Source organism: Macrobrachium rosenbergii, chromosome 34 (assembly GCF_040412425.1).
Source record: "Macrobrachium rosenbergii isolate ZJJX-2024 chromosome 34, ASM4041242v1, whole genome shotgun sequence".
NCBI lineage: Eukaryota > Metazoa > Arthropoda > Malacostraca > Decapoda > Palaemonidae > Macrobrachium > Macrobrachium rosenbergii.
This window is the reverse complement of record NC_089774.1, coordinates 4238789-4265689: the sequence shown is the minus strand read 5'-3', so window position 1 is coordinate 4265689 and position 26901 is coordinate 4238789. Positions and strand designations below refer to the sequence as shown.

The window sequence follows — 26901 nt, the reverse complement described above, 5'->3', positions numbered from 1 at the left end:
AACAATTTTCTTTAAACTGTTTTCAAAGGGTTAATCAAACCTTTCAGGAACGTAATCACTTTAATTCAACAGATGTCGACAAGGCCAGAAAATAACGTCGATTGTACAAGAATAATACAGAAAGCTGACGGTGAATTATTTAGCTCTGAAAAGGCTGACTGGTAATTGTCGATGTCGTTTCTTTATGCTCAGCACTGGCTCGGCACATAGGCCTAGGCTTTGCGTTGTCAGTGGAATTCGTTCATTATGAGGTTTGCTGCTCTCTCTCTCTCTCTCTCTCTCTCTCTCTCTCTCCACTCTCTCTCCAGACACACACATATTTCCTCTTTCAAACATATAAAAACAGCATGATTTGTGATTTGTTCCTGCCAGATTTTAAGCATGTGAAATTCTCTCTCTCTCTCTCTCTCTCTCTCTCTCTCTCTCTCTCTCTCTCTCTCTCTCTCTCTCTCTCTCTCTCTCTGTGTGTGTGTGTGTGTGTTGTGTGTGTGTGTGTGTGTGTCAGAGAAGAACAACATTACCTCCCAGATTCCTGAAGCTAAACGCCCCATGACTAGGAGCTCAGCAGATTCCAATACCTTTTGGGATTTCAGAATCCGCAAGTGACTCTTGAGTCCCTGGATTATAAATGGCTCCTAGATCCTCAAAGCCTATGTACAAGTGGCTCCTCATTTTTCAGAACTGCAAATGAGTTTTCAGTCATTAGAATTACCAACTATTTAATCCTCAGAGTTTGTAAGTGGCTCTTTGAAACTCACAACCTGTCGGTGGCTCGTATAACTACAGAATCTGCAAATGGCTCCTGAGTCCTTGGAGTCTGCAATTGTCCTTACTGCTCTCAAGATTACAGATGATTCTTAATTCCTCATAAACTTCAAACTGCTTAAGAATTCACAAATGGCTCCAATATCAAGAAACCACAAGCAGCTTCGGAGACCTCAAAATCCATAGTCACATCCAGAGTCTTCAGAATCCACGAGTTGAACCCAAGCCAGGAGAATCCTCAAGTGGCTCCGAGGTCTTCGGAATTCGTATGTGGCTCCTATGTCCTCGGGATTCTTGAGTGGCTCCTAGATCTTCGTAGCGAGGTCCTCAGAATCCACAAGTCGCCCCTCGCATGGCGATGCTCATCCTCCTCTCGTGGAGATTCGACGACCGAATGTTTAGGCTCATGCGCAGCTTATAGAGACGCCTTTGGTGGAGGTGTCCGTCAGTGGACGCCCGCATCCTGAAGGGCGCCGAGGTGTCTGGGTCCGGAGGGCTCTCTTCCTCGGAGACCTTCCTCCCACGCCACCCCACCATCAGGGACAGCCAGCGGCTCTCGGGTGGAGAATCTGAGGATTGAGAGAGTAAATTTTGTCATGATTAGACTTACTGCTGTGGAATGATAGGCCTACTCTGCGCATTTGTTTTATACTCATATTCATAAATGATCTAGCAGAACTTGATAAGTCTAAGGGTCCATATAAACAAAATTAGGACAGGACAACTTACTTTTTTTTGGCAAACTATGAAGACCACCATTCCTCAGTCTTCAGAACAGAAGAAGTTTCAATCAAAACAAACTTGTAGTGTCCTTAGATGTTTATTTTCTTATAAACTGTCTCTACAGAAACGAAGAAAGCCTTTTCCATGCAATATACGAATTTAAAAACCAATTTTAAAAGTACATTTAAGATTGAATTCATGCAGGAACACTAAACAATAATATGAGGGTCTTACCAGACACGCCCACTCGACGCTGACGTGACGTCATTCATTTGCAGTAGAACGTATTTATCACGTCGTTTGACGCACGAACAACTAATGACGTCAGAGATTATAATAAACAGATTATTTAGTCTAAGTGATAATCTAATTCAGATGTGGCTTTACGGATAGTACCATTAGACCTAGTCATCTTAGCTCGTATCTATAACCACGGCACTTGTTTCATCTGCCTCATTTGTGCTGCAACAAGAACATTCGAAACAACAGCTTTAAGATCAACAACTACAACAACGCCAGATCTCTTCAACAACATTATCAAGTCTCCAAAAGTCAATTGAGAGACGGAGAGAGGCGCCATCTTCGACAACCCTCTTTTGGACGAAGTTTCCAAGAGAAATGATTCTTAGATCTACGAAATGAATCATGTCCTCGTTGTCACTCCAGATTCCCAATGGGTCTGCCCCAATCTTCTTCCCTCCTGATATATATATATATATATATATATATATATATATATATATATATATATATATATATATATATATATATATATATATATATATATATATATATATATATATATATATATACAGTATATATATATATATATATATATATATATATATATATATATATACACTTTTTTCTTTTCATTTTTTCATAATTGAGATAATATCAGGAGGCTTCAATTACCACAGGAAATGGTTCTTATATAATAATAATAATAATAATGTAACTCATTCCGTTATTTGCCCCAGGGGGCTAATTTGATAGGCTAAGGACTAGTGCTCAATGCTGTGGTCCCAACTGGTTGCATTATTATTATTATTATTATTATTATTATTATTATTATTATTATTATTATTATTATTATTATTACAGTGGGTAAGTGTTTGCCTCTAATGACCACAGGGTTAATTTTTTCGTTAATTAACATAACTTCTCGTCATATACAAGCTGGGCCTACATCCCAGACTGCCAAAATCTCTCATAAATATAACTTAAAAATAAGAAGCAAAGTCTGTGACAAGTTTATGACATTCACGTGTCAACAGTGGAAAAAGATGTTTCATCTACTATTTAAGTATCACAAAAAGGAATTGGGTTTTATGTTACTAATGTTATAAGTTGGTATAAATAGCTGTGACTGTGGGTGTCTGGTCCTAACACAGTCTCTGGAAGAACTGTGATGAACTGTCATATGTCTCCATGGTGAGAAGTAACTGAGTTTATCAGTCATTTGTTTCAGCTTTGTAGGAAATAATAATAATAATAATAATACTAAATTATTACAATCTCTCTTTCAGATTTCTTCTCAGGGGAAAATCTAAACTGGTGCAGACGGAAATATAGCGTTTCGTCTCAGGCGTCCAGGATTCCTATTGGAAAGAGGAAGAAGCCAACGAAAATGAGTGAAATTCGGGTGAGTTCTTTATCATTTTAGCTTTTATTCGTAAAACCTTTATCTGAGTGTTAGTGTTTATGTGTTGTGTTTATAATAGTGGATGTAGACTGCTAACATCTGTAAATTACCCAGAAAATATTGCTGACTGTTCTATCAGACACAGACACGCGTTTACAGACCGCATTTTTTCCTAGTCCACACACACACACGAGAATAGATTCCGGAGACGGCACATCTGTGACCAATAATTGTGCCAAGGACAATAAAAAGAAGTTCCCTCAGAGTCGTATCGCAATAACATCTCGCTCAAGCGAAACTGTACAAAAGGAAGCCCTAGAGATGATACAAGGGCAATTTCTTTCTCTGGACTTCGTCAATATCGCCTGGGATCCTGTCTCTTTTTTTTTTTTTTTTTTTTTTTTTTTTTTTGGAAGCGCCACCTAATATAGATTGCCTCTATATTATCTTATACGTCTATAAATATTATTTGAAATGCTGCAGAATATAAATAACTTCTACATAATCCTCTGTAACATTGTGTTTTCTACCCTGTGGAAAGATGCTTATCATATCAGTGGCATTTTTGGGAATCTTCCGCATGAATTTATGGTTATTCCTTATAATAATAATAATAATAATAATAATAATAATAATAATAATAATAATAATAATAATCTTCTTGGGAGAAAGTTAGAGAATTTAGAAAGAAGAAGAAAACGTTCCAGTAGGATTTCTCTCTGGCTACAGGTTTTAATCTGTGCGAATAGTGATTATAATCGAATTAATTGCAGGTTGTTTTACAAGAAATTTGAAAGCAATCTTTTCACTAGGAAAAAGTTCCTTTTCTTTCATGGTGCCTGTGGTATGGTGTAGTATGTGTTTGTGCTTGTGTGTGTGTGTTTGTGTGGAGGAAGGGCATTACAGAGATTGTACAGCCATTAGACGGCCTTACTATAGTTAGTTTTAAGTCTGGAAGCAAATAAAAAGTGGATAATATGCATTACATCAATTGCACCTCACTCCTGCAGCAGGCTCTGTGTTAGGTTATGTCACTCTATGTCAGGCTAGGCTAAGGACACCAGGTTAGGTTGTGTCACCCTGTGTCAGGCTAAGCTAAGGACACAAAGTTAGGTTGTGTCACCCTATGTCAGGCTAAGCTAAGGACACAAAATTAGGTTGTGTCACCCCATGTCAGGCTCGGCTGGGAATGTTAAGCTAGGTTAAATGCCAATGCCCAAAGATGTCCCCAAGTTATGCTGTGGTGCCCCGGAGACAAATCATAGTGTGGTATTGTATGTTAGATTAGGTAGGAAAGGCCAGGTTAGGTCAAGTCAGGTCACGCTATTTCCTAAATACATTCAAAATGTCTGAGGCAAAAACAAGGAAAAATGGGGACTAAACACAAATCGTATTTACTCAAAATAAGAGCAGATATTTTTAAAATTCACCAAGGGCGAGACATGCAAAGATCAACATACTTAAAAAAAGATTTATTTATACAATATTTTATAGGTAATGCAAAAACAATAAACAGAGTGTTTTATCAACAATAAGATTACAAATTAAAAACAGGAACTTTATTCAACAACATCTGAGAGCCATATGCAAGTTCTTTAAGCGACAGTCACAGGCAAAAACATCTGATCATCTGCAGTAGAATCAGTTCCTCATAGTGAAAGACTGAGCTCATTGTGACATTACCTTTTACCTTTATCTTTCATAATCTTTCCCTCAAGTCCTATTTCAACTTTTAAAAGGACAGACTTCACATTCATCGACATGCCATCATTCCTTCGAGTATTGCGGGTGATGGGATTGTCCCACATCCATCAGAATGAGCAGAATCAGTGAATGGACTTCTGAATGGATAAGAGAGAAGCAGACTTCTCACCCAGCATCATGCCACCATCCCTTCCAGGGAATGCAATCGCTGGACATTTAACAGAATGACTCAACAGAAGGCTTCAACTCGAAACTCAGTGGAAGGCATAAACAAGTTCTGTTTTGACACCAACTGGTCACTTAGGAACAGACTCCACCCCCAGCATAATGCCACCATCCCTTGAAGAAGAAGTCCTCCTGGCCAGTGAGATCATCTGACACTGAACAGGTGAGCAAACAGAAAGCATCAGCTAAACGAAGTCTAGAGAAGGCAAGCGTGGACAGACCGGGTGCGTGCGAGAGCGTATGGACAGTCTTCGTGCGATGCGAGTCGAGTACGCCCTCGGAAACACGGGAGAGCCTGTAAACATGACACTTGAGTTGACATGTGAATGCAGACATTTAATATTGGCATTCCAAAGCCTTTACAACGAGCAGCAGACATTGTTGCACATTAAATCAGCTTTAAGACAAAAGAAGAGATCAGATCGATTAGATTTTAATCAAGTGAGATGCATTCTGAAATATGACACCAATTTAGTACAGTGAAGAAAGATGCATGTAGTGCGTCACCGACTTATGGCAGATTCAATCGTCAGCACCTTTTCAGCGCCGCAACTTGATGTTGCACCAGGTTACGGCGCCGTAAGCACCACTGACGGCGCTTACGGTAAGAACAGGCATAAGTTAATGGCATTTATGGCGCTGTAACTTGATGCAGCATCAAGTTAAAGCGCCGATAAAAGTGCAAAACCAACTCATGGCGGAAATCAACTTACGGCGCGATGCTGGAATGGATCCCTTGCCGCAAGTCAGTGACACATTGTATAATAGTCACCTTAACATGGTGTCTAACAAGCTGTCTCCTCAGGCATTGTTAACATCTTGCAGCCAGATTGTGCACCAAGTGTTCATTATTACTAGTAAAACAAGAATTTCTCCCCAGTATGAAAAAAAGTCACTGTCTACCTTGATGCAAGCTTTGGTGGCAAGGTGCTAAACAATACGAGATACGCGTGACACCATCTTTGATTCAACATCTAATACACATTGATGGGTTTCATTAGGAGCACCCAGGCAAGAAAACAAAGAAAGCTAACATGTACTATACCATTCAAGAAGCACAGCTAAAAAATTTACCTCACTTAAATGTATTTACATATGGGATCATTGCCCTTGTGTCTGATGCGACAGATGAACCCAGCTATGATAGGACATTACTATACCCAAATGAATATGTCTGGCTTCTGTGAATGCCTTTTGGATTAATTTTGCATCTAAATGGATACCAACATATAAATTTATTTCCTTATTTTTTGTATTTTAAATCCAATGATCAGTATAAAACTTGTAACACTGTACAAGCTAACTTAACAATAAGTATTTACTTGTGCAGATCATAAAGCACACTTAAAAGGATTGATCTGTTTACCAAGTATTTGCCTTTTAATTCTGTAAGTTAATTTGTTTTGAGGATAAGGTGGCAGATTTAAATTATTCATATCAAGATTAGCCTGGGAAAACAATGAACTGTGTTGCTATTAGCCTGGCATGATGAGAGTACTGAGAATCTCGCCTAGACCACAAGGGCAATGTCTGACTCAAATGAAGATCTATAAACCGAACACAAGGCTCGATTACAACGACCAAGGCTGACGCAGCATGGCGGTGCTTGACTGACTCACCAGGCACACTAATGGGGGGCTGCTGACCTTTCGTGGAGTCATGAGGCAAGTCGTGGAGATCAGAGGACGCGCGTCTCAGCTTAGGAGTCTTGACGAGTTCTCTCCAGTGTCTCACGACATCACCGAATACCTTCCAGACCTGCAGATGGACAGTGAAGAATTCTGTTCTGATTTGAGCTGGAGTGTTGGTTAAGTTTAGGTAACTAGTGAAAGAAGTTCTTGATACATGATTATGAGCTGAAAGGGGTGCAATTTCTAGCCAAGAAGTGACAGAATTCTTCTTGAGGAATGAATTATCAGAGCCAGAGTCAGCAGATGCTTAATTGACTGGAGCTGAAGTGGAAACAGCATCTAACCAAGTAACAAGAAAAATTTAAAAACATTGTGCCTTTCCATAGTGCATATTAATAGTTGGGCCTTACCTCATCTATGGATTCTCTGACGGATATTTCGTGGAACGCCAGACATCCTATGTCCTGGCTGCGCTTCAGTCCTTCCTCTGTAGACACCATCCTATCGCCTCCTTGGTCCTTCTTGTTAGCCACGAGGACAACAGGAACCTCCCACAGTCCCTCCTGAAGGTGTGCACAAGGTTAAAGAATAGGTTGTGAACAGAGAAATTAGGTTAAATTTGGTGGAAGTACTTGAAGTTGAATGCCTTCTAAGGTGTTTTTGACTAGGCTGATAGCAACTTTGGGCCATTAAGCCTAATCACTGAGTTTCTGAGACACTAAGGGAAGTCAGTCAGTGAATCCCAAGGTCCAGCAGTGACTTACACAAGTGAAGACAGATATATACTTACATCATAAGATTTCCAGATGAATGAAAGCTGTGCAGATTGGAAGTTTAGGACAGGCTGAATGTAAAAAGGGTTGTGTATCCCTTGGTATGTTATTATGAGGTAGCCTTTCTCTGGAGCAAATTGAGGACCATATAACCATTGTTTGCAAACTTTGTTCTTCTGTCATAGCCAATGCATTATGGCTTACTTCAGGTTTGGGATCAATGTCACTTTTATTTCTTGAGGGTACATGAGAGTATACTATCATGTACTTGATTTGTTAAGTAATTTATATATTCATTTATTTATTTGAGTTTGTTACATATATATATATATATATATATATATATATATATATATATATATATATATATGTATGTGTGTGTGTGTGTGTGTGTGTGTGTGTGTAGTGTATATATAATATAAAGGGTACAGTCAGGATGAATGTGAAATAGCAGGGGAATTTTCTAATATATTACCCTTCAGAATCTGGATATTCATTATCATCAACATCTCATTGTTAATCAGAATTAACACACATATTCATACGAAATTACCCTGAACGGCCATTCACCTACTGAGCAAGAATAGAGAGAGAGAGAGAGAGAGAGAGAGAGAGAGAGAGAGAGAGAGAGAGAGAGAAACATAAGTCATATCAGGTTACATGCTCATCAGTTATGACGCAACCCATTCGACGCAGCAAACAGAATTCCACCACTTGCAACTTATCACGGTAATGAGCCAAACACGCCAACCTCTAATTGCGATAATTACCGATAATTGTTCTCTCTCTCTCTCTCTCTCTCTCTCTCTCTCTCTCTCTCTCTCTCTCTAAATCATTTGTTGGGTCTTTTTAATCTGCCAAGTATAATTTTTTGTCATTTTTGAGTCACCTTCAGGCTAGAAAAACTTTTTATGAACCAACTTCTCCACAAAGGAGACAAGTTTTAATTTCAATTTTATTTTAAGTTTATTGAAGGTCTTTTGCACACTGTTAAGCCTATTTCTCCTTTAGACAAAACAAGTTGTCTCCCTTAATTTCATTTTGGTTTCTATTATCAAAAATTAAACTTCTTTTGAACGTGGTTAAACTTACTTCTCCTCTAAGGAAAACAAGTTTTATTTTGATATTAGTTTGGTTTCCATGACCATGATTTTTAATTCTTGTGTACATGGTTTAGCCTGTTTCTCCTTTAGAGTAAACAAGTTGTCCCCTTAATTCCATTTTAGTTTCCATGACCGGATATTAAAGCTTTTGAGACAATTGTTAAACCTACTTCTCCTTTAAGGAAAACAAGTTGCCCCCAAATTAATTTCTTATAAGGTGTATTTCAGTTCTAGTGTGGTTCCCAAATCAGATATTAAGGAGCATGTACATTTGGTTAAGCCAACCTCTCCATATTGAAGACAAGTTGTCATCAAACTGTTAATGTTCCTTTCTTCAGAAATGTATTTAATTTCAGTTTAGAGTCCAGGAACTGATATTAAAGGATCTGTACACACAACTCAGCCAACCGCTCCATAAGGAAAACAAGCTTTCCCTATTTGAAATTTAGTTGTGCTTATTTGATTTCCTATCATCAAGACTATTTAACTGTAAAACACTTCTCAAGCCTCATTATGACTCACTCCTCCTCACACCAGATTCCTGAGCTCTGTTGCATGATTCTAAGCGTCAGTCTTTGGGATGAGATTGCAAGACATGGCCATACTGCTCCATAAACATTCAGATCTAATCCTCACCTTAGAAGTGGGACTGGTGATTCTTTTCTTCCTCTTGTTGTAATTGATGAGGAACTTGAGTCTGTTGCAGTCGTCGAAGCTGCACTTGTCCGTAACGGAGTACATGAGGATGAAGACGTCTGCCCAGCGGATGTTGGCCTCTAGGCGTACGCTGTCTGTTTCCTGGGGAAATGGAAAATGTCGTCAGTGATTTCAAACTTTCAAACCTCTGAAATGTTTACATACTCTTTCAGGGATACAATCTGCATCGTTTACACTTTCTTTCACAAACAACAGGAAGCTGTCGTTTTCTTTAAACAGACGTGTGACAATAACAATACAAGAAGCATTGAAACTTTCTGAAAGCAAAATGAAACCTGTTCATTATACAAAACAGTACTTTTTGAGAGAAGAATATAATGATAATAACAGTACTAATAATACTAATGATGATGATAGTGAAGAGTAAAGAGCTGGGACGAGCAGAGGTATTATCAAAATGGGGCATAAAGGATAGTGCTAGTGAAGGTACTGTTTAAAAGTATGTTGAGGTGGTCTGAGTATGTTGAGAGAATGGAAGAGGGTAAGCTAGTCAGGGGAAGTTGTAATTCATAAAATTGGGAGAAAGGAGAGAGACTTAAGATTATTTAGGACTGAGAGTATGATAAAAGTGCTAATGAAAAATGTCTTATTATCATATGGTGACATCTAGGATGTGTTCAAGATATAGCTGAATGGAGCTGTCAGTCAAAGAAGTATTGGGACAGTGACTCCTGCCTTGGTTTTTCTCTGGAGCCAACCTCCTCTTAACCTAAAATTTGAAAGTAACTCATCCAGTAGTTTTTTTGCTGTAGTGGGAGTGTTGTTGTCAAGTCCAGTGGTTGGGACACTTCACCAACAAGAGGTCCCAGGTTTTGTAAGAGAGCCAGAATACTTCAAGAACATTCTGTTGAACAAACTGAGACATTTGGTAGCCTAAATAGCAAGCTATATATCCCTGGTATCAGTCGACTGTGGTGTCGACTGATACCAGACAAGAAAACGGCTTGGTACCAAACTTTTCTTTCTTTTTCTTGATCTACATTTTAGTTGTAGCCAAGACAAAACTACTAGCAAACCGCAATTACTATCCCCACGTCATCTCGATCCTGGCTTGTACCCGGAACTGCCGACTAGACCACAAAGGGCATGATTCCTACTAAGACCTACACAATCACAATAGAGCCGAACCCAGAACGCACCACAGGCGTAAGACGAAGCCTGGAAGCCAATATTACCAAAACGAAGGACACACCAAAGCCGAGGTTGACGGAACAAACACCCCAGTGAATCCGGATCTTATCTCACAGACGAGAGGCCCATTGACACGGCGCTAATTAGCAGAAAGATCACAGACATCCACCTGGGGAGTAGGGAAGGTGATGCTGGCCCAGTGGCGAAGGGCAGGTTAATGATCCGTTTTGTGCACGAGCTGGCGCCTGTTCTGGAGTTCGTGGTAGTGAGTGTTCGTTGTTGATTTTATGATTAGTTTGATGTTTTAACTGTGTTGTTATTGGTTCTACTGCTAGTAAGAAAGTTGTTATTATTATTATTATTATTATTATTATTATTATTATTATTATTAAAAGTGGTTGTTTTATTATTAATATTATTACTAATTTGATATTTTAACTTTGTCATTATTGCTTCTGCTACTAGTAATACAGTTATATTATTATTATTATTATTATTATTATTATTATTATTATTATTATTATTAAAAGTAGTTGTTTTATTATTAATATTACTATTTTGATATTTTAACTTTGTCATTATTGCTTCTATTATTATTATTAATAATATTATTATTATTATTGTTCATTAATATTATATATTATATATATTATATATATATATATATATATATATATCTATATATTATTTATTTGATTGATATTTTAATTATGTACAAGTTCCTCGTTGGGGAGTCGGTAGAGTTGTGGGCTAGGCCCGAGTTCGAGTCTCCGGCCGGCTAATGAAGAATTAGAGGAATTTATTTCTGGTGATAGAAATTCATTTCTCGCTATAATGTGGTTCGGATTCCACAATAAGCTGTAGATCCCATTGCTAAGTAACCAGTTGGTTCTTAGCCACGTAAAACAAGTCTAATCCTTCGGGCCAGCCCTAGGGGAGCTGTTAATCAGCTCAGTGGTCTGGTAAAACTAAGGTATACGCAAGAATGAGCAGTGTTTTGTCGATTTATTTATTGTCTGTCTATTGAGACATGGATAAAACACGTAATAGGTCTTTTTTTCCTATTATCGGCAACAAGAAAAGCTGTGTTTAAGAAAAGACGTAGATAAACAACAGAAGAATAAAGGACAATCAACAAAGAACTCCCACGTCCACCATTTTGTATTGAATAGTAATATTTACAAATGTAAAACATTTGCCTCTGAATGGCACAAAGCCTCGCTTTTCAGAGCACGGAAAAACGAGAAAAAAAACAATAACTGGCAACTTCAAAGCGGGAGAGTCGTTCTGTGCAACCTCAGTTGTTCTGAGTCCAGTTTATGCCGAATAGATCTTGGGAATAAAATATTATTCTGGCGCAGTATAATTTTATTTGAAGTGTAGTTTATCTTCTTTGAAAATTGAAAGGGACAAAGGGTTAAATATTAAAATACCATGAACTGTTTTTTATTAGTGTGTACAAAGAACGGTACTTCAAAGACTTCAGAAAGTTTAACTTCCGTGTTTGTTCATCTGGGTATGGTATTGTTTGTGCGAGACTGTTTTTACAGACCGTAGCTTTGCTACTTTCCAGTTACCCCTGCCTCTGTTTTCTTGTCGTCAGGCCTGGGCAAGGAAGAGATCCCAGCTGGGGCGAGTCTCTCGACGTGGTTGTGGCTCACCATAGTTACAAATTGCCCAGTACATCATTCACTGTTCAGATCAGTAGAGGCACAGTGGGTCTACATTGATCATGTATTGACCAGGCTGCCTCTTGACATTTATTTTTCTTGTTGATTGCCCCTCTCTCTCTCTCTCTCTCTCTCTCTCTCTCTCTCTCTCTCTCAAAGCATCTAAGAATAGATGTAATGGGAGATGTCACCGGTATAATGACTTAGTTGTTCTTCAACCTTCGTGACATTGTATTTTTGTTCCTTATGGGTCAATGGTAGATCGGTTGGCCTGTACAGGTGTGGTATTAAGTACTTGGAAAATGAAACGCAATATGCGAACGTGAGTGTTTTTATAATAATCAGTGAATCTTCAAGGGAACTGAGATGGCCTCCGTTATCATAAAACTGTCACATTTTATCTCTTAGTAATAGTTTATCAGTTATGTCTATACCAATGCTTGAAACTGGCATGTGCATGAATCTGTTCTACCAGGGCCGTCATTGTGGGAGGGCGGGATTTGGGGGGGCAATTGTCCCCCTCAAGACACTGTTTCCCCCAAGACTTGGTTTGCCCCTAGTCTTTGAAATAACTCTCACGTCCTTGGTACAGAAGATGAAGTCTGGTTGACCTACTCGAGTTCCTTAGGATTTTCTCGAGTGTTTTGAATATCCTGTTTTGACTATCATTTTCATTATTATTTTCCGATAGTATTTCTCATCCCAGACTGAAGGGAGACTCTCTCTCTCTCTCTCTCTCTCTCTCTCTCTCTCTCTCTCTCTCTCTCTCTCTCTCTCTCGGGGTGGTGTTTTTCGAACCTAGTTCGTGTAACAGATGCAGAGAGAGAGAGAGAGCTTTGTTTAGGCGATATTCTGTGAACTGAGTTGGATACTGGCAAATTGAGAGAGAGAGAGAGAGAGAGAGAGAGAGAGAGAGAGACTGTTAGAGTGTATCAGATTGCTAGATAGATAGATGAGAAGCCAAGCATACTAGACTTACAAAATTTATATGCACTCATCACAGAGAGAGAGAGAGAACTATTAAAGTGTATCAGATCGCTAGACAGATAGATGAGGAACCAAGCTTACTATAAGTAGAAAATTTATATACACGCATCATTGTGTGTACATAAATTTTATTGTGTATCAAGCTACTAGACAGATAGAAGAGGAATCTAGCTGACCAGACGCAGTAAATTTATACACAAACGTCTAGATAACATCATCTAGCCACCTGCGAAAACCCTTCCCAAAACAAAGTCAGACGAGAGGCGATTATTTGTCAAATCGAGCTGTGACAAGAGAGAAACCTTGGGGAGTTTCCGCGGTAGGCCACAACGATCAACTTCCCATTAGGAGAAAACAAGTTAATCCCCATTGCATACCTGACGGTGACTTCTGAAATCCTAGTCTTGGGGGAGAGAGAGATAGAGAGAAAGAATGTTTGAAAATTCATCAACAGAGAAGGAATATGTCTTTGATTTGAATCCAGACTTGGAGGTTAGGCTCTCTCTCTCCCTCTCTCTCTCTCTCTCTCTCTCTCTCTCTCTCTCTCTCTCTCTCTCTCTCTCTCTCTCCTAACACAATAGTCAACTAAAACCAGATACATGAGAGAGACTCACCGACCACGTAATCCAAGAATGTCGACTCAGTGATGTCAGACTGGAATAGATTTGCCAATCGAGGATTCCTAAACGCTTGAGAATATCAGGGATTGGAAGTATTAGCAACGTTCTAATGTTTCTGTTATATATATATATATATATATATATATATATATATATATATATATATATATATATATATATATATTATATTATATCATAATAATGTGGCTCCTATATTGTAGCAGTGCTGGACTCGTGAGATTGTTCCGTGATATTAATGTCATAAATTTCCTCACCTATTTATTTCCCAGTCTCGATACATCTCGTGGTGAGGCCATGAAGTATCTGTTTCCTTCTCTCTCTCTCTCTCTCTCTCTCTCTCTCTCTCTCTCTCTCTCTCTCTCTCTCTCTCTCTCTCTCTTCGTCACTCCATACCTCTCATCGACTCGAGTGTCCGTAAAAACATCTTTTTTGTCATTTTTTCTTTCTCTCGATTTTCATCTGTCTCGGATACTACGTGAGGTGGAATCTACTGAGAGAGAGAGAGAGAGAGAATTTCAATTTTCCGTATCAGTTACTCAGGGAATTTTACATATATTTTTTCTTTCTATTTATAATTTCATGTCATATCGAATTGCCAGGAAAAGTAGACGATAAAATTTCTAGAAAATGAGATGAGAGAGAGAGAGAGAGAAAGAGAGAATATCTGACAAATCCATCAACAACATCATTTTCACACTCGAACTCAAGGCAGATTCCGTCTGTTGAACTCATACTGTGACAAAAGACTCTCTCTCTCTCTCTCTCTCTCTCTCTCTCTCTCTCTCTCTCTCTCTCTCTCTCTCTCATCCTCGTTCCCTGGGAAACTGAACTGATGAAAGAATGACTTGGGGTCTGCTCGGGATAAACAGTGCATTTATGTTAATGGGATTCATGATGGCTGTGGTCAAATTTCCCCTCTGCCATTCTGCAATGCCAGAAAACACAAACACTCACACATTATATATGTATATGTATATATAAATATATACATATATAGTAAGATATATTTATATATATATAGAGATATATAAATGGATGTACGTATGTATGTATCTTAACAGGAATGGGAGGGGAGAGAGAGAGTTTATCGGTTGTCATTCAGAGATTTCCCGGGCAGCACCGGGTTGGTCAGCTGGTATGTGTGTATAAATGGATGTATGTGTGTGTGTGTGTGTTCTAGCATAACTCTGAAATGTATAGAGCAATTTCAACCAAACTTGGTATACATATGACTTACTATCTGGAAAAGAGTACAGTGGGGGTAAGACATCACTAGCACCACTGGGGGTGGGGGGTGAGAAGAGCTTCCCTGAAACGAGGCTGGTTCTGCCCATAAACTTAGTAACTAAATCAACTCTACTGGTTTATCATACCTCATTTCAGTATACATATGATTTACTGTGGGGGGTATGACGTCACTGGCACCAAAGGAGGTGGGGTGGGAAGGGGGTGACATGCAAAATTAATAAAAACGACAGATATTAGTGTCTATTCCATAGTTTTCAAGGTCGCTGAGATGAATAGTCACACTCCCGATGCCCTTTAAGTCCAAGTTCAGCCCTGATAGGAGTGAGAGTGAGAGAGAGAGAGAGGGAGAGGAAGTGAGAGAGAGTGAGTAGAGGGGGTGTTAGGGAGGAGAAAGAGCGAGGGAGAGTTGGAGAGAGAGAAAGAGTTTATCGGTTGTCATTCAGAGTTTTCCCGGGCAGCGCCGTGTTGGTCAGCTAGTATAGTATGTATATGTATATATATATATATATATATATATATATATATATATATATATATATATATATATGTATGTATGTATACATACATATTGTATTCTCAAATATTAAACTACAATACTGTTTAATATCAGTTCTCCATAACTTGGAATTAACTTACAACCAAAGAGAATTATAATTGATAAGTGCTTCAGCACTAGCCTGGATTCCAACTGCAGCCTGGTTTAGAAACGGCAACAGACAGTGACTTTGACCACTCAGCTATCAAGAGAGATATAGTTGATATCGACTCTGCTGTACATATGCCTGTCGACTTCAGACTCAGTAGTTAGAATCGATATCAACCCGTCTCCACCACGATAGCTGATTGGTAAGTTTGTAACACTTGGCATTGCTCACAGTGTCTTCAGCCAAACCAATCTGGTAGTTACCCATTTGATAAGGAACAGCCCTGCCCCTAAGGACTCCAAGGAATCAAAGACCAGTATGTTTACAGATTAAAATGCTTGGAGGATGCGACATAGTTCCTTAGAAGCAGCAACTTCTAAATTACCATATTATTCAGAAGATAACCCCTTCTTGATTGTAGGCCAGTGAACCATATGGTTTTTGACATGAACACTTGTCAGAGTTTAAGCAGTTACAACAACTTCCCTTATGAAAGCCAAGGAAAGTATCCAGCAATCAGACAGCTATTTTCAACTTGTTCACAACAAATACAAATATTTAATTTAAGACTTACATGGGAATGCCCAGCAGAATCGAGAATCTCAAGAGCTAGGGATTCTGAGTCTACCAGAGCTGTGTGCGGATAGATTCTCTCCAAGGACGGGTCGTACTCTCCGATATATCTTCGTGTTATGTACCGCACGACCAGAGCTGTAACAAAATATAAGTAAGAGTTAGTGTGCTTCTGAACCACAGTAAAACGTGTCATGACACATGTTGGCAACTTATTGCATACATATCACAAACAGGTTGACAACAAGTCAACAGTAAGTGAAGTTTGAATCTTTGGTAAATACTGGTTAGGTCTGCCAGTAAGTTGTTGACTTATACTCAACCTGATTGTGATGTCTTGGTGATATGTTATCAACTTGTCTTATGACATGATTGCAACTTATTGCATGCATGTCACAAAGAACTTGAAAACAAGTTATTGATAAGTGAAGTATGAATCTTTGGCAAATACTGGATAATTGCACAAAGCCCCTGATAGGTTTACGAATAAGTCACTGACCTGTTGTCAACAAACGCCAATATTTCACTGACTTGTTGTCAACCTGTTTGTGATGTTATAATAAGTTATCTGCTTTTGTTTATGACATGTTGTGCTGCAGTATGGATGCGCATCCATACAGTAAAACATGTCATAACACATGTCGGCAACTTATTGCATACATGTCACAAACAGGTTGACAACAAGTCAACAACAGTTTGTGGAGAACAGACCTTCGTCAAATACTGGTTAGGACTACCAATGAGTTGTTGACTTGTATTTAACCTGTTTGTGACATGTGTTCAATAATTATAATTTGTTGACATGTATTAAGACATTCTTTACAGCAGTGTAGATGAACAAAGGTCAAAGTATGAAATACATTTAAGTAAATGAAGGAGAAAGTAAGAGGTTCATCGTAATGAAATTTACCCATGCAAAAACTGCAGAAGCAAAGTGAAGTTAAAGAATATGTAAGAAGAGTAAAAGTTAAATTTTGGTAAACAAACCTTATAAGAATTAAATGCAGGAGATGAGTGAATATATAAGAATGAGATTTATGAACACAAAGTCAAAATCTAAGAGTTTGATAGACGCAAATAAAAGCAAAAGTTATTGACAATACTTCATTGTATTTTGAGTAACTGTTATGTCCTGTTATGTTATTACCGCCCTCTAAGTAATTTCAATATATCATCATTAACTTTGTTCATCATGGAAGCTTTCCTATGTCTGTTGGCTATAAATTGGTTCATCTAATAGTTAGTTTGTAGGTTATAGAAGAAACCTCTTTAGTAACTTATTTATCTGTTCTTTTAGTAGAAACCTTTATATTCTTCAGTGTCCCTAATCAGAAGTTCAATTCCCAATTTCTTCGTCGTATCTTTTGTAACCTCTCTCCTCTCAATTTTCCTTTCCTATGGCCTCGTAGGCCCCAGCGCTTGGGCCTTGGGCCTGGATTTGTATTCTGTGTGGTTCAGTTATGCTTTTGGGTGATATTTGTTTTCCAGGAGGTCCTTTTTTTTTTTTTTTTTTTTTTTTTTTTTTACTATATTTTGGTGTTTTTCTTTCCCTGTTTGCAGGAGATAACTTGAGGAAGTTGTGTTTTTTAGTTTTCTGTAGAAGAAAACTATTGTGCCGGCTTTGTCTGTCCGTCCGTACTTTTTCTGTCCGTACTTTGTTCAGTCTGCGCTTTTTCTGTCCGTACTTTTTCTGTCCGCACTTTGTCTGTCCGCACATTATTCTGTCCGCACTTTTTTCTGTCCAAACTTTGTCTGTCCGCACATTATTCTGTCCGCACTTTTTTCTGCCCGCACTTTTTCTGTCCGCACTTTGTCTGTCCGCACATTTTTCTGTCCGCACTTTTTCTGTCCGCACATTTTTCTGTCCGCACTTTTTTCTGTCCGCACTTTTTCTGTCCGCACTTTTTTCTGTCCGCACATTATTCTGTCCGCACTTTTTTTCTGTCCGCACTTTGTCTGTCCGCACATTTTTCTGTCCGCACTTTTTTCTGTCCGCACTTTTCTGTACGCACTTATTATGTCCGCCCTCAGATCTTAAAAACTACTGAGGAGGCTAGAGGGCTGCAAATTGGTATGTCGATCAACCACCCTCCAATCATCAAACATACCAAATTGCAGCCCTCTAGCCTCCTCACAGCAGTTTTTATTTTATTCAAATTTAAATTTAGCCATAATCTTGCTTCTGGCAACGACGTAGGATAGGCAACCACCAGCCCGTGGTGAAAGTGTCATGAGGCGCGGCTCATACAGCATTATACCGAGACCACCGAAAGATAGATCTATTTTCGGTGGCCTTGATTATCATACGCTGTAGCGGCTGTACAGAAAAGTCGGCGCATTTTTTACTTGTTGGTCTAGAGAAGTGAAGCTGTACAAAGGTTACAGAACTCGCTTTTCGTAAGGGACTGATTAGCCCCTTAAGTAATTACTTCAGCCCCCTTTCTTGGGAGGGCTTCACTAATCACCTTGTGGCGGCCGCGAGAACAATGGAGGTAGAGAGAGAGAATTGGAAGTCAAAATTACGAACCACGTCTTTATCCAAACATCTAAATTTGCTTTGAAACTATAGGCCTATGTTCAATGTTAGTTTTTTTTAATCTATAGTTTTTGCTCGGAACAAAAAAAAATGGGTTTCAATAACTCTTAAAGAATTTAAAATGGTTGGAATCTTATTGTGTTTGGTATTTCATTCGGCTCTTAGGGTTTGTACTGACAATCGTATTCAAAAAGATTTAAGAAATCGGGGAGTTAAGAAGCCACTGTGGCTATTACAATCGGTCACAAACTAAAACCATAGACCTAACTACAAGCGCTACTGAATCTTACCCATTCAGATTCCAGAAACATGTATAAAACTGATTAATTTGGTTGCGTATATTTATCAACAACTTTATTTTAATTATGAAGGCATCAAGTTTAAACAAACCAAGACTTAAATTTAGAACATTTCCGTTATTTGACTCGATGAAACAAGATTCAGTGATATTCCTTTTAGCTGGGTCGTTGCAAGGGATTAAAAATCTGGCTTCACTCCAGTTAATAGGATGATCTGAATCTCTCATATGTACGAATAATGCATTCGATATTTTTCCAGTTTGTCCATCATATATTTTATCACACTTTTTATACAAGGAATTTCATGGAAGCAGCCAGAGACATCTTTAGGAGAATTTTATATTGCTAAAATCACAACAATTCAAATTACTGAAAACAGCATTTACGTTGGAAAGCTTTAAAATTCTAAGAATCTCTAAATAACCTTTCATCAATAAGGGAATTAGCCTGGATTACCTTTCTGTTTATTACCCTTTTGTTAATTAATCATCTGGTATTAAATTTTATAATTTTTTTTTTATTATTTATGGCTAAACTTCCTTATCTCTTGCGGTTATACAGGTCTATGGTGTTAGTTTGTGACCGCGTGATCTCGGATTATCTTTCTGTTCGTTACCCTTTGATAATTAAGCATCTGGTATTCTTGTTCTTTTTTGTTTTTATATATATATATATATATATATATATATATATATATATATATATATATATATATATATATATATATATATATATATATATATATTTGTGTGGGTAGTATGGTAGTGCTCTGGGCTTTCAATTGTAAGGTCTGTGGGTTCTACCACCGGTTCCAGTAACCATCATCGTCCGTTTATCACATTATTATTATTATTATTATTATTATTATTATTATTATTATTATTATTATTATTATTATTATTATTATTATTATTATTATTATCACGTGTTCTACTTATTTCCAGATTTCTCATTTCTTCAAGGGATAAATGAACTTTGGACAGCTGCTGTGTGATTGACCTGCTGCTACAAATAATAATAATAATAATAATAATAATAATAAATCCTTTTGAGGTCATTCTAGATCAAAGACAGGTCCTCAGTGACGCATACATCAGGAACCGTCAAGGACTGGATGGAACACGTGAGGTGTTCCGGCCTCTTCCTCCTCCTATTCTCCTCCTCCTCCTGCTCCTCCTCCTCCTCCTCCTCCTCCTCCTCCTCCTCCTCCTCCTCCTCCTCCCTCCTCCTCCTTCTGCCGTAGATTTAACGAGTACTTTGGTCATCCCCGGCTCGCCTTTCGGTCTGTGGCGAGGCAGGATTTCAACTGAGACCGCGGAATCGTCTTCGATTTCTCCCGTGTATTATCGCTTGTTACCGCTGTCTCCTTTCGGCGGTCTGTCGGTCTGTCGGTCTGTGTGAGTCCAGCCTCTGGCTGCTGTGCCGATGAGGCCTCTGGAATTCTGGAATCGAGGTTTTCGGTCATTGACGCAGACAGATTCTGTCTGTACCTCCTCTTTCTGTTCCAGCGAGGTCTTTGGAGCTCAGGAATCGAGGTTTTCGTTTATTGACACAGACAGGTTCCGCCTGTACCTCTTCTGTCTGTTCCAGTGAGGTCTCTGGAATTCAGGAACCGAGGTTTTTTCGTTTATTGACGCAGACAGATTCCGTCTGTACCACCTCTGTCCGTTCCAGCGAGGCCTCTGGAATTCAGGAATCGAGGTTTTCGTATATTGACGCAGACAGATTCTGTCTTTACCTCCTCTATCTGTTCCAGTGAGGTCTCTGGAATCCAGGAATCGAGGTTTTCGTAAATACGATGACGCAAACAGATTCTGTGTAGCATTAAGAGTTAATGGCTTCTCCATTTTACTAATGACAGTCATTTAAATGAAATTATTGAGGCGCACAGTTTATTACAGGGCCATTTGGATAATCTATGTAATCTAAGGTGCCTTTGTGAAGAATCCTAATCGAAAATTGGAAAAACCTTGGTGGTATTGACGTCATTAATTTTATTATTATTATTATTATTATTATTATTGTAAATGTTGAAGAATGTTCGTAGCTTTGTAATAAGTGTGATATCGTTTTCGAATGATCTCTTGAATTCTCAGTACAATTATGGATTATTATTATTATTATTATTATTATTATTATTATTATTATTATTATTATTAGCGAAAATATTATGAGGTAAATAGATCAAACAAATAAAAGGTATATGTATAAATCAAGAGAGAGAGAGAGAGAGATAGGGAGATAGAGAGAGACTGTGGTTTGCCTGACCTCTGGTTGAAACCTGTTTCTCATTCCTGTATGAATATATGCAATGTGTTTCCATACATTTATTTTTAGTGTGTAACACTGATAGTGTAACGAATAAACAAACTTAACGTACAGAATTTGGTGTTGTCCTGTCTGAATGATTGAAAGTACACAACCTTCCTTGGTCAGATCTTCAGAACAGAACGTTGACGCCACGTGTTTCTGGACTTACTTCCTCCACCCTCTCTTACAGTATCGTCGTTTCTGGAGGCATGGGGGTATCGATTACCCCTCTGGATCCATGTCACGTGCCACAGATACCCATTCACTCACCTGCTTTCTCTTATTCAGTGACCCTTGGTGGGGTAACGCCAAACCATTCATGGTCAGAGTCTCTGTCAGTGGACAACCCTCCCCCGTTTTCTGTGCCGTTTGAGAGTCTCGCTTTGGTTTCTGTGCGTGTTCGTGATTTTCTTCCAGAACTGCTTAATTTGAGTTGTTACTTTCATCAAATGTCATTCAGCTGTTTTCCCAACTCACTGTAGTTTGTTCAGAAGGTTAATGCTTGATTTAAACATATATTTATGGGGAAGTGTCCACATGTTCAAGGCACAAGTTCTGATCAACTGGAAGGGTGTACCTTAAAACCACGTGTCTGTGCATGTGCTTTTATCTCTCTCTCTCTCTCTCTCTCTCTCTCTCTCTCTCTCTCTCTCTCTCTCTCTTTGTATATACCTACATTTGTGGGGTGTTGTGTTTTTTGTTTTTTCATTTAGGCATCCGTAGTTTTTGATAGCAATTTTCCTTGCCATTATTGCAAGGGCGCCCATTTCTACCTCATTTGTTGTTTTGGCAGTTCTTGTCCACTTGCAGAAGCCAGTATATAACTGAAGGATGCTTGGACATTTGTAGAGAAACTGAGTCAACTTTGGATACCACAAACCTCTTAAATCTTGATCCATTCTACATAATTACTATTCTCAATCAGTCTTCTTCCACTTCTAATTTCCAGTTTTGTGCCTCTGTGAAGTGCAGACTGGAATCTCTTTGGTATCTTGGGTATTGTAGATGCCCTCAGAAAGTTTGGGTACTGTGGCTAATACATCTAGTGTTGTTCCACTGCTCTGCAGGAGAATGTACCGTTCCACTTTTTGGGGGGTGAAATTAAAGGCAGCAGAAGATTTCAAGACACAATTAGGGGTCATGGAAAACTTATCCAGAATCACTTTGAATATTCCAGAAACAAGGAAGTTAATGAACAGTCTCTGGACTTTATTGAAGCAGTTTCAGAGTGTAGAGGCGTGATCTTGGTCAGATTAATGAATTTAGAAGATAATTTGGGCAAGAAGCATTCAGAAACAGTAGTTACTCTCATTTATCTGATAACACTGTCTTACCTGGTAAGTGGCTGATGGCATCCCTGGGGTATAATGGCCTCAAGTGACTGACTGGTTTAAGAGAGCCGTTATGTCTCTAATGCCAGTGCCCACATAAAAATGTTCGACATTGAACTGTCATGCCTCGGCAGCTGGCCATTCCTAATGTTAAAGGATACCAGTGTGTCAGAAATGAATTGCAGGCGTGTGATGGATAGAGGAGACACTTCCCTTAGCTGTCAGTCATATAGATATAATGAAACAACTCCTGAAGTGTAGTGATATATATTTCTGGGAAAGGCTCAAACTAGTTGTTTTTGGGTTAGGTAAGGCCAGGCTACATAACAGTTCTCAAAATAAACGATGCAGATGGAGACATTTTTTCCAGAGTAAACACAGTCCTTAGTCGATGGAGTGAGTACTTTTAAGAACTGCAGTAGCCTAAAATTTCTCTCTTACATCTACTAAGGAGTGAAGTCACCTAAGATATCTTTACTTACACTTCTCATTCATAACTTTAGGTCCCTTTTTACTTAACTGTGTAACTCAAAAGATACTTCCTCCATTGCAAACATGCGTTAAAGACAGACCCTTCGGGAGAGTCTTGTGAGAGGCTAGAAGTGGTCTCGTCAAACTACACTGATAGCATTAATGAGTTTTAAACTGACTCACCTGATTTTCCAACTCCCGACTGCCCGAGAACCAGGACCCTGAGCGGCCTAGGCCTCCCTAGGCCTATCTTGCTCAGAGCAGATTTAGGAGACTTAGGAGAAGACATCTCTTGAAGATGGAACTCCCTCCTCACTCTTCTTCCTCCACTTCCTCTTCTTTAAAACATCTTCCAGAACTTGGGCTTCACTTTACATAGACAGCAAGTTAGTCACGAGCTGCCTTGGAGCAAGAGCCCGTTCTGGCATACGGCCAACTTGATCTAGACCGAGTTGATTTATTCACACTGATAATTCCATGATAAAACTGTTGCTCAAAGCCAGTCAGTTTGAAAGAGCTTAGTCCTCAGTTTAAGTCATTTGTTTGCACAGTTTAAATTGAAAAGGTGAAACTCAGTTATTCTTTTAGCTAATGGGTTCACAGCATGTAAGAAATGCAGTCATAGTTATAAACACCAAAAAAATAGTTCCACTCTGTAATCAAATGCATCAGATCTTTCCTTTGCAACGGCACATCATTTTGGCAACTTTCCCCCAAAAGCACATTCACTAGCCCTTGCTCAGGACAGGCACTTCACAAACACCCGTGAATTAGATTCTGAGATTTCGGCACTTTTCTGAAGCCACGGCAGGTGGCTGTGTTCCTGAAGCGCATTCGGCGTAGTTTCCAGTTTGCAGGCTCCTGGGTCCCTCGATCTGGAACAAATGGAAAATAAAGAAGATTTATTCCACAAGACACAGTTCCTGACAATTGACATTGACATTTGATTGAACTAGTTTTAGTTTTCAGTAAAAGAAAACTTTTTTTTCTATCCGCCCTCAGATCTTAAAAACTACTGAGGAGGCTAGAGGGCTGCAAATTGGTATGTTGATCATCCACCCTCCAATCATCAAACATACAAAATTGCAGCCCTCTAGCCTCAGTAGTATTTTACTTAAGGTTAAAGCTAACCATAATCGTGCTTCTGGCAACGATATAGGATAGGCCACCACCGGGCCGCAGTTAAAGTTTCATGGGTCGCGGCTCATACAGCATTATACCGAGACCACCGGAAGATAGATCTGTTTTCGGTGGTCTTGATTATACGCTGTAGCAGCTGTACGGAAAACACCATTGGTAAAACATGTCTTAAACATGTGTCAGCCACTTATCACATACATATCACAAACATGTTGTCGACTTGTTTACAAACATGTTGTAAACAAGTCGACAACTGTGCTTGGCTAATAAACCTTTGGCAAATGCCGGATTATTGTATGATTTTATTCAACATGTATTCAACTTGTATTCAGCACGTTCATTACGTGTGTGCAATAAGTTGCCGACATGTTTATGACAGGTTTTACTGTAGTGTGGATGCACTTACACACATACACACACACACATACATACATAATCGATGTTCACATTTAATAGATTCATGTATACAACATTCATTTATTGGATAAATTTTTCACTGAAAGCCTTGAATCCAACTGGGAATGAAACGAAGAAACTCTCTCCCTCCTTTCTTGGAATCAAATTCCAATTCCTAGGGATAATAGTTCACCATTCTGCCACCAGGCTGTCACGAGAAAGGTATAATATATGGTCTTGGGGGGAATCGTCTAATGTCTGATTTCACCAGATTTCATCAAAATCTGTCTGTCCGTTCTCGAGATATTTTGTTTAAGACAATAGTGGTTAAATTGCAGCAGACTCGCCAGTTTTGAAAGATATAGTATTTTTAAATAGGTTTTTATTTTGCTTGTTTGTTTCTGTTTATAAATGAAAGTCTTGAGAGAGAGAGAGAGAGAGGTTGGAGACCTATATTAATACCCTCACTATAGTGAGAGAGAGAGAGAGAGAGAGAGGATAAGTAAAAGCTTTTAGATTAATAAAGGTTTGTATATTGTGTGTGTGTGAGAGAGAGAGAAAGAGGGAGAAAGTTTTGTGTATTGTGAGGGAGAGAGAGAGAGAGAGACCCTAGGTTAATAAAATCCTGGATAGGGAGAGAGAGAGAGCCTGGTGTCCTATATTAATATCCTCACTATAGTGAGAAAGAGAGAGAGAGAGAGAGAGACCCTAGGTTAATAAAATCCTGGATAGAGAGAGAGAGAGAGAGAGTGAGAGCCTGGTGTCCTATATTAATATCCTCACTATAGTGAGAGAGAGAGAGAGAGAGAGAGGATAAGTAAAAGCTTTTAGATTAGTAAAGTTTTGTATATTGTGTGAGAGAGAAAGAGAGAGAGGCCCTACTTAATAAAATCCTGGATACGGAGAGAGAGAGAAAGTTTTGTGTATTGAGAGAGGGACAGAGAGAGAGAGAGAGACCCTAGTTAATAAAATCCTGAATACAGAGAGAGAGAGAGAGAGAGAGAGAGAGAAAGGGAGAGAGCCAGCTCTAAACGCCCCCCGCCCCCACCCCAAGATTAATATCATCGCACCTGATCTTGTTATGACCCAAGTACATACACTTTTCCGTTCCCGTAAGGAAATATATATATATTTTTTATCAGAATTTCCGCTCCGGTGACTTTTGCTGGCCCCGTGAACCCGTCTGCTGTTGTTGTCAGCGATCAGCGATGTCAGGAGTCTCTAGACCTTGGTTGTCAGTTGTCAGCACCCCTCTGCTGCCGTGTATGGAAGATGTTCTGATCGCGTCAGGGAAATTTTATTCATTTTTTAATTTTCTAAAACTCTGTAGCGTCATAATATATTTCTCATTGTTTTTGTGTTTGTCTGGGACGCATTTAGACGTCTTTTTGTTTTTATTTGTTTCTTTATTGTTTTCTTTTTCTATATTGGCTGTTTTCTATGTAATCTCAGTTTGTTTGTACGTGTTTCGTCTCTGATTATGAAGTCTGTGTTTGTTTATCTCATTTAAGAAGACTACCATAATCCCGTTTTCTTTTCATCCTGATCAGAATACTGGAACATTCAATTTCTGCCTGAGCAAAATATTGGACAATAAAAATATCAGACAGATCTCTCTCTCTCTCTCTCTCTCTCTCTCTCTCTCTCTCTCTCTCTCTCTCTGTCCTCGTTGTTGCGCAACTCACTGACCTTCGAATGTAATACATAACTCCCACCTTTACACAATATGGCCGCAATTACTATTATAAAAAAATATCAGAACCGAATATGATGGAAAATATTGAGTTACGCCTCTTTTCGTAATACTGACGTACGCGCGCGCGCGCATGTGTATGTATAAATGTGTGTACTTAACGTCAAAGCTTCACAGTATCCTTGAGGAAAGTTGGATCTGGTCAGTACCTGGACTGGTAACCACCGTGAAAAACTAGACACCCGGACTCTTCTCATTCCAGCCTCCCTCAAAGCCCCAACCTGGAATCTCCCTGGAAACGCTGCCGTCGCTCATTCCAGGTGTTCCGCGTTAGCTGGAATCCCAGGCCGATTTATGCGACCAAGAAAAGCGGGTCGTTTTTACGCCAGACAAAGTTTAGTTGCCGGGAAGGAGAAGAAAGTGAGGCCGAGAAGAAAGTCGAAGAAAGTCTCATTCCCGAAGTTTGTCTCCTGAAATGGAGGGAATATCGAGGAACGGTCTGGACTCCACCCCTGGACGTTGAGTACCGTCCCCCAAGGAACTCC

The 26901-nt window shown here is 39.0% G+C and overlaps 1 protein-coding gene across 4 annotated transcripts in view; it reads right to left on the bottom strand.

The window, feature by feature from the left end:
• Nucleotides 1-260: 260 nt before the first annotated feature.
• Nucleotides 261-26901, bottom strand: part of LOC136856071 (ras-related and estrogen-regulated growth inhibitor) — a 34265-nt gene continuing 7624 nt past the window's right edge. Inside the window, exons 2-7 of one of the 4 annotated variants that reach the window (XM_067133693.1) lie at nucleotides 23311-24002; nucleotides 16182-16318; nucleotides 9206-9367; nucleotides 7104-7256; nucleotides 6682-6820; nucleotides 261-1334 (exon numbers count right to left, since the gene is read on the bottom strand). In XM_067133693.1, the coding sequence (XP_066989794.1) occupies nucleotides 1093-1334; nucleotides 6682-6820; nucleotides 7104-7256; nucleotides 9206-9367; nucleotides 16182-16318; nucleotides 23311-23416 (939 nt within the window). In that variant the 5' untranslated portion in view covers nucleotides 23417-24002 and the 3' untranslated portion in view covers nucleotides 261-1092. Of the gene's footprint in view, nucleotides 1335-4590; nucleotides 5358-6681; nucleotides 6821-7103; nucleotides 7257-9205; nucleotides 9368-16181; nucleotides 16319-23310; nucleotides 24003-26901 lie in introns of those variants that run through there. The other 3 variants (XM_067133694.1, XM_067133696.1, XM_067133695.1) reach the window with 3 other exon arrangements.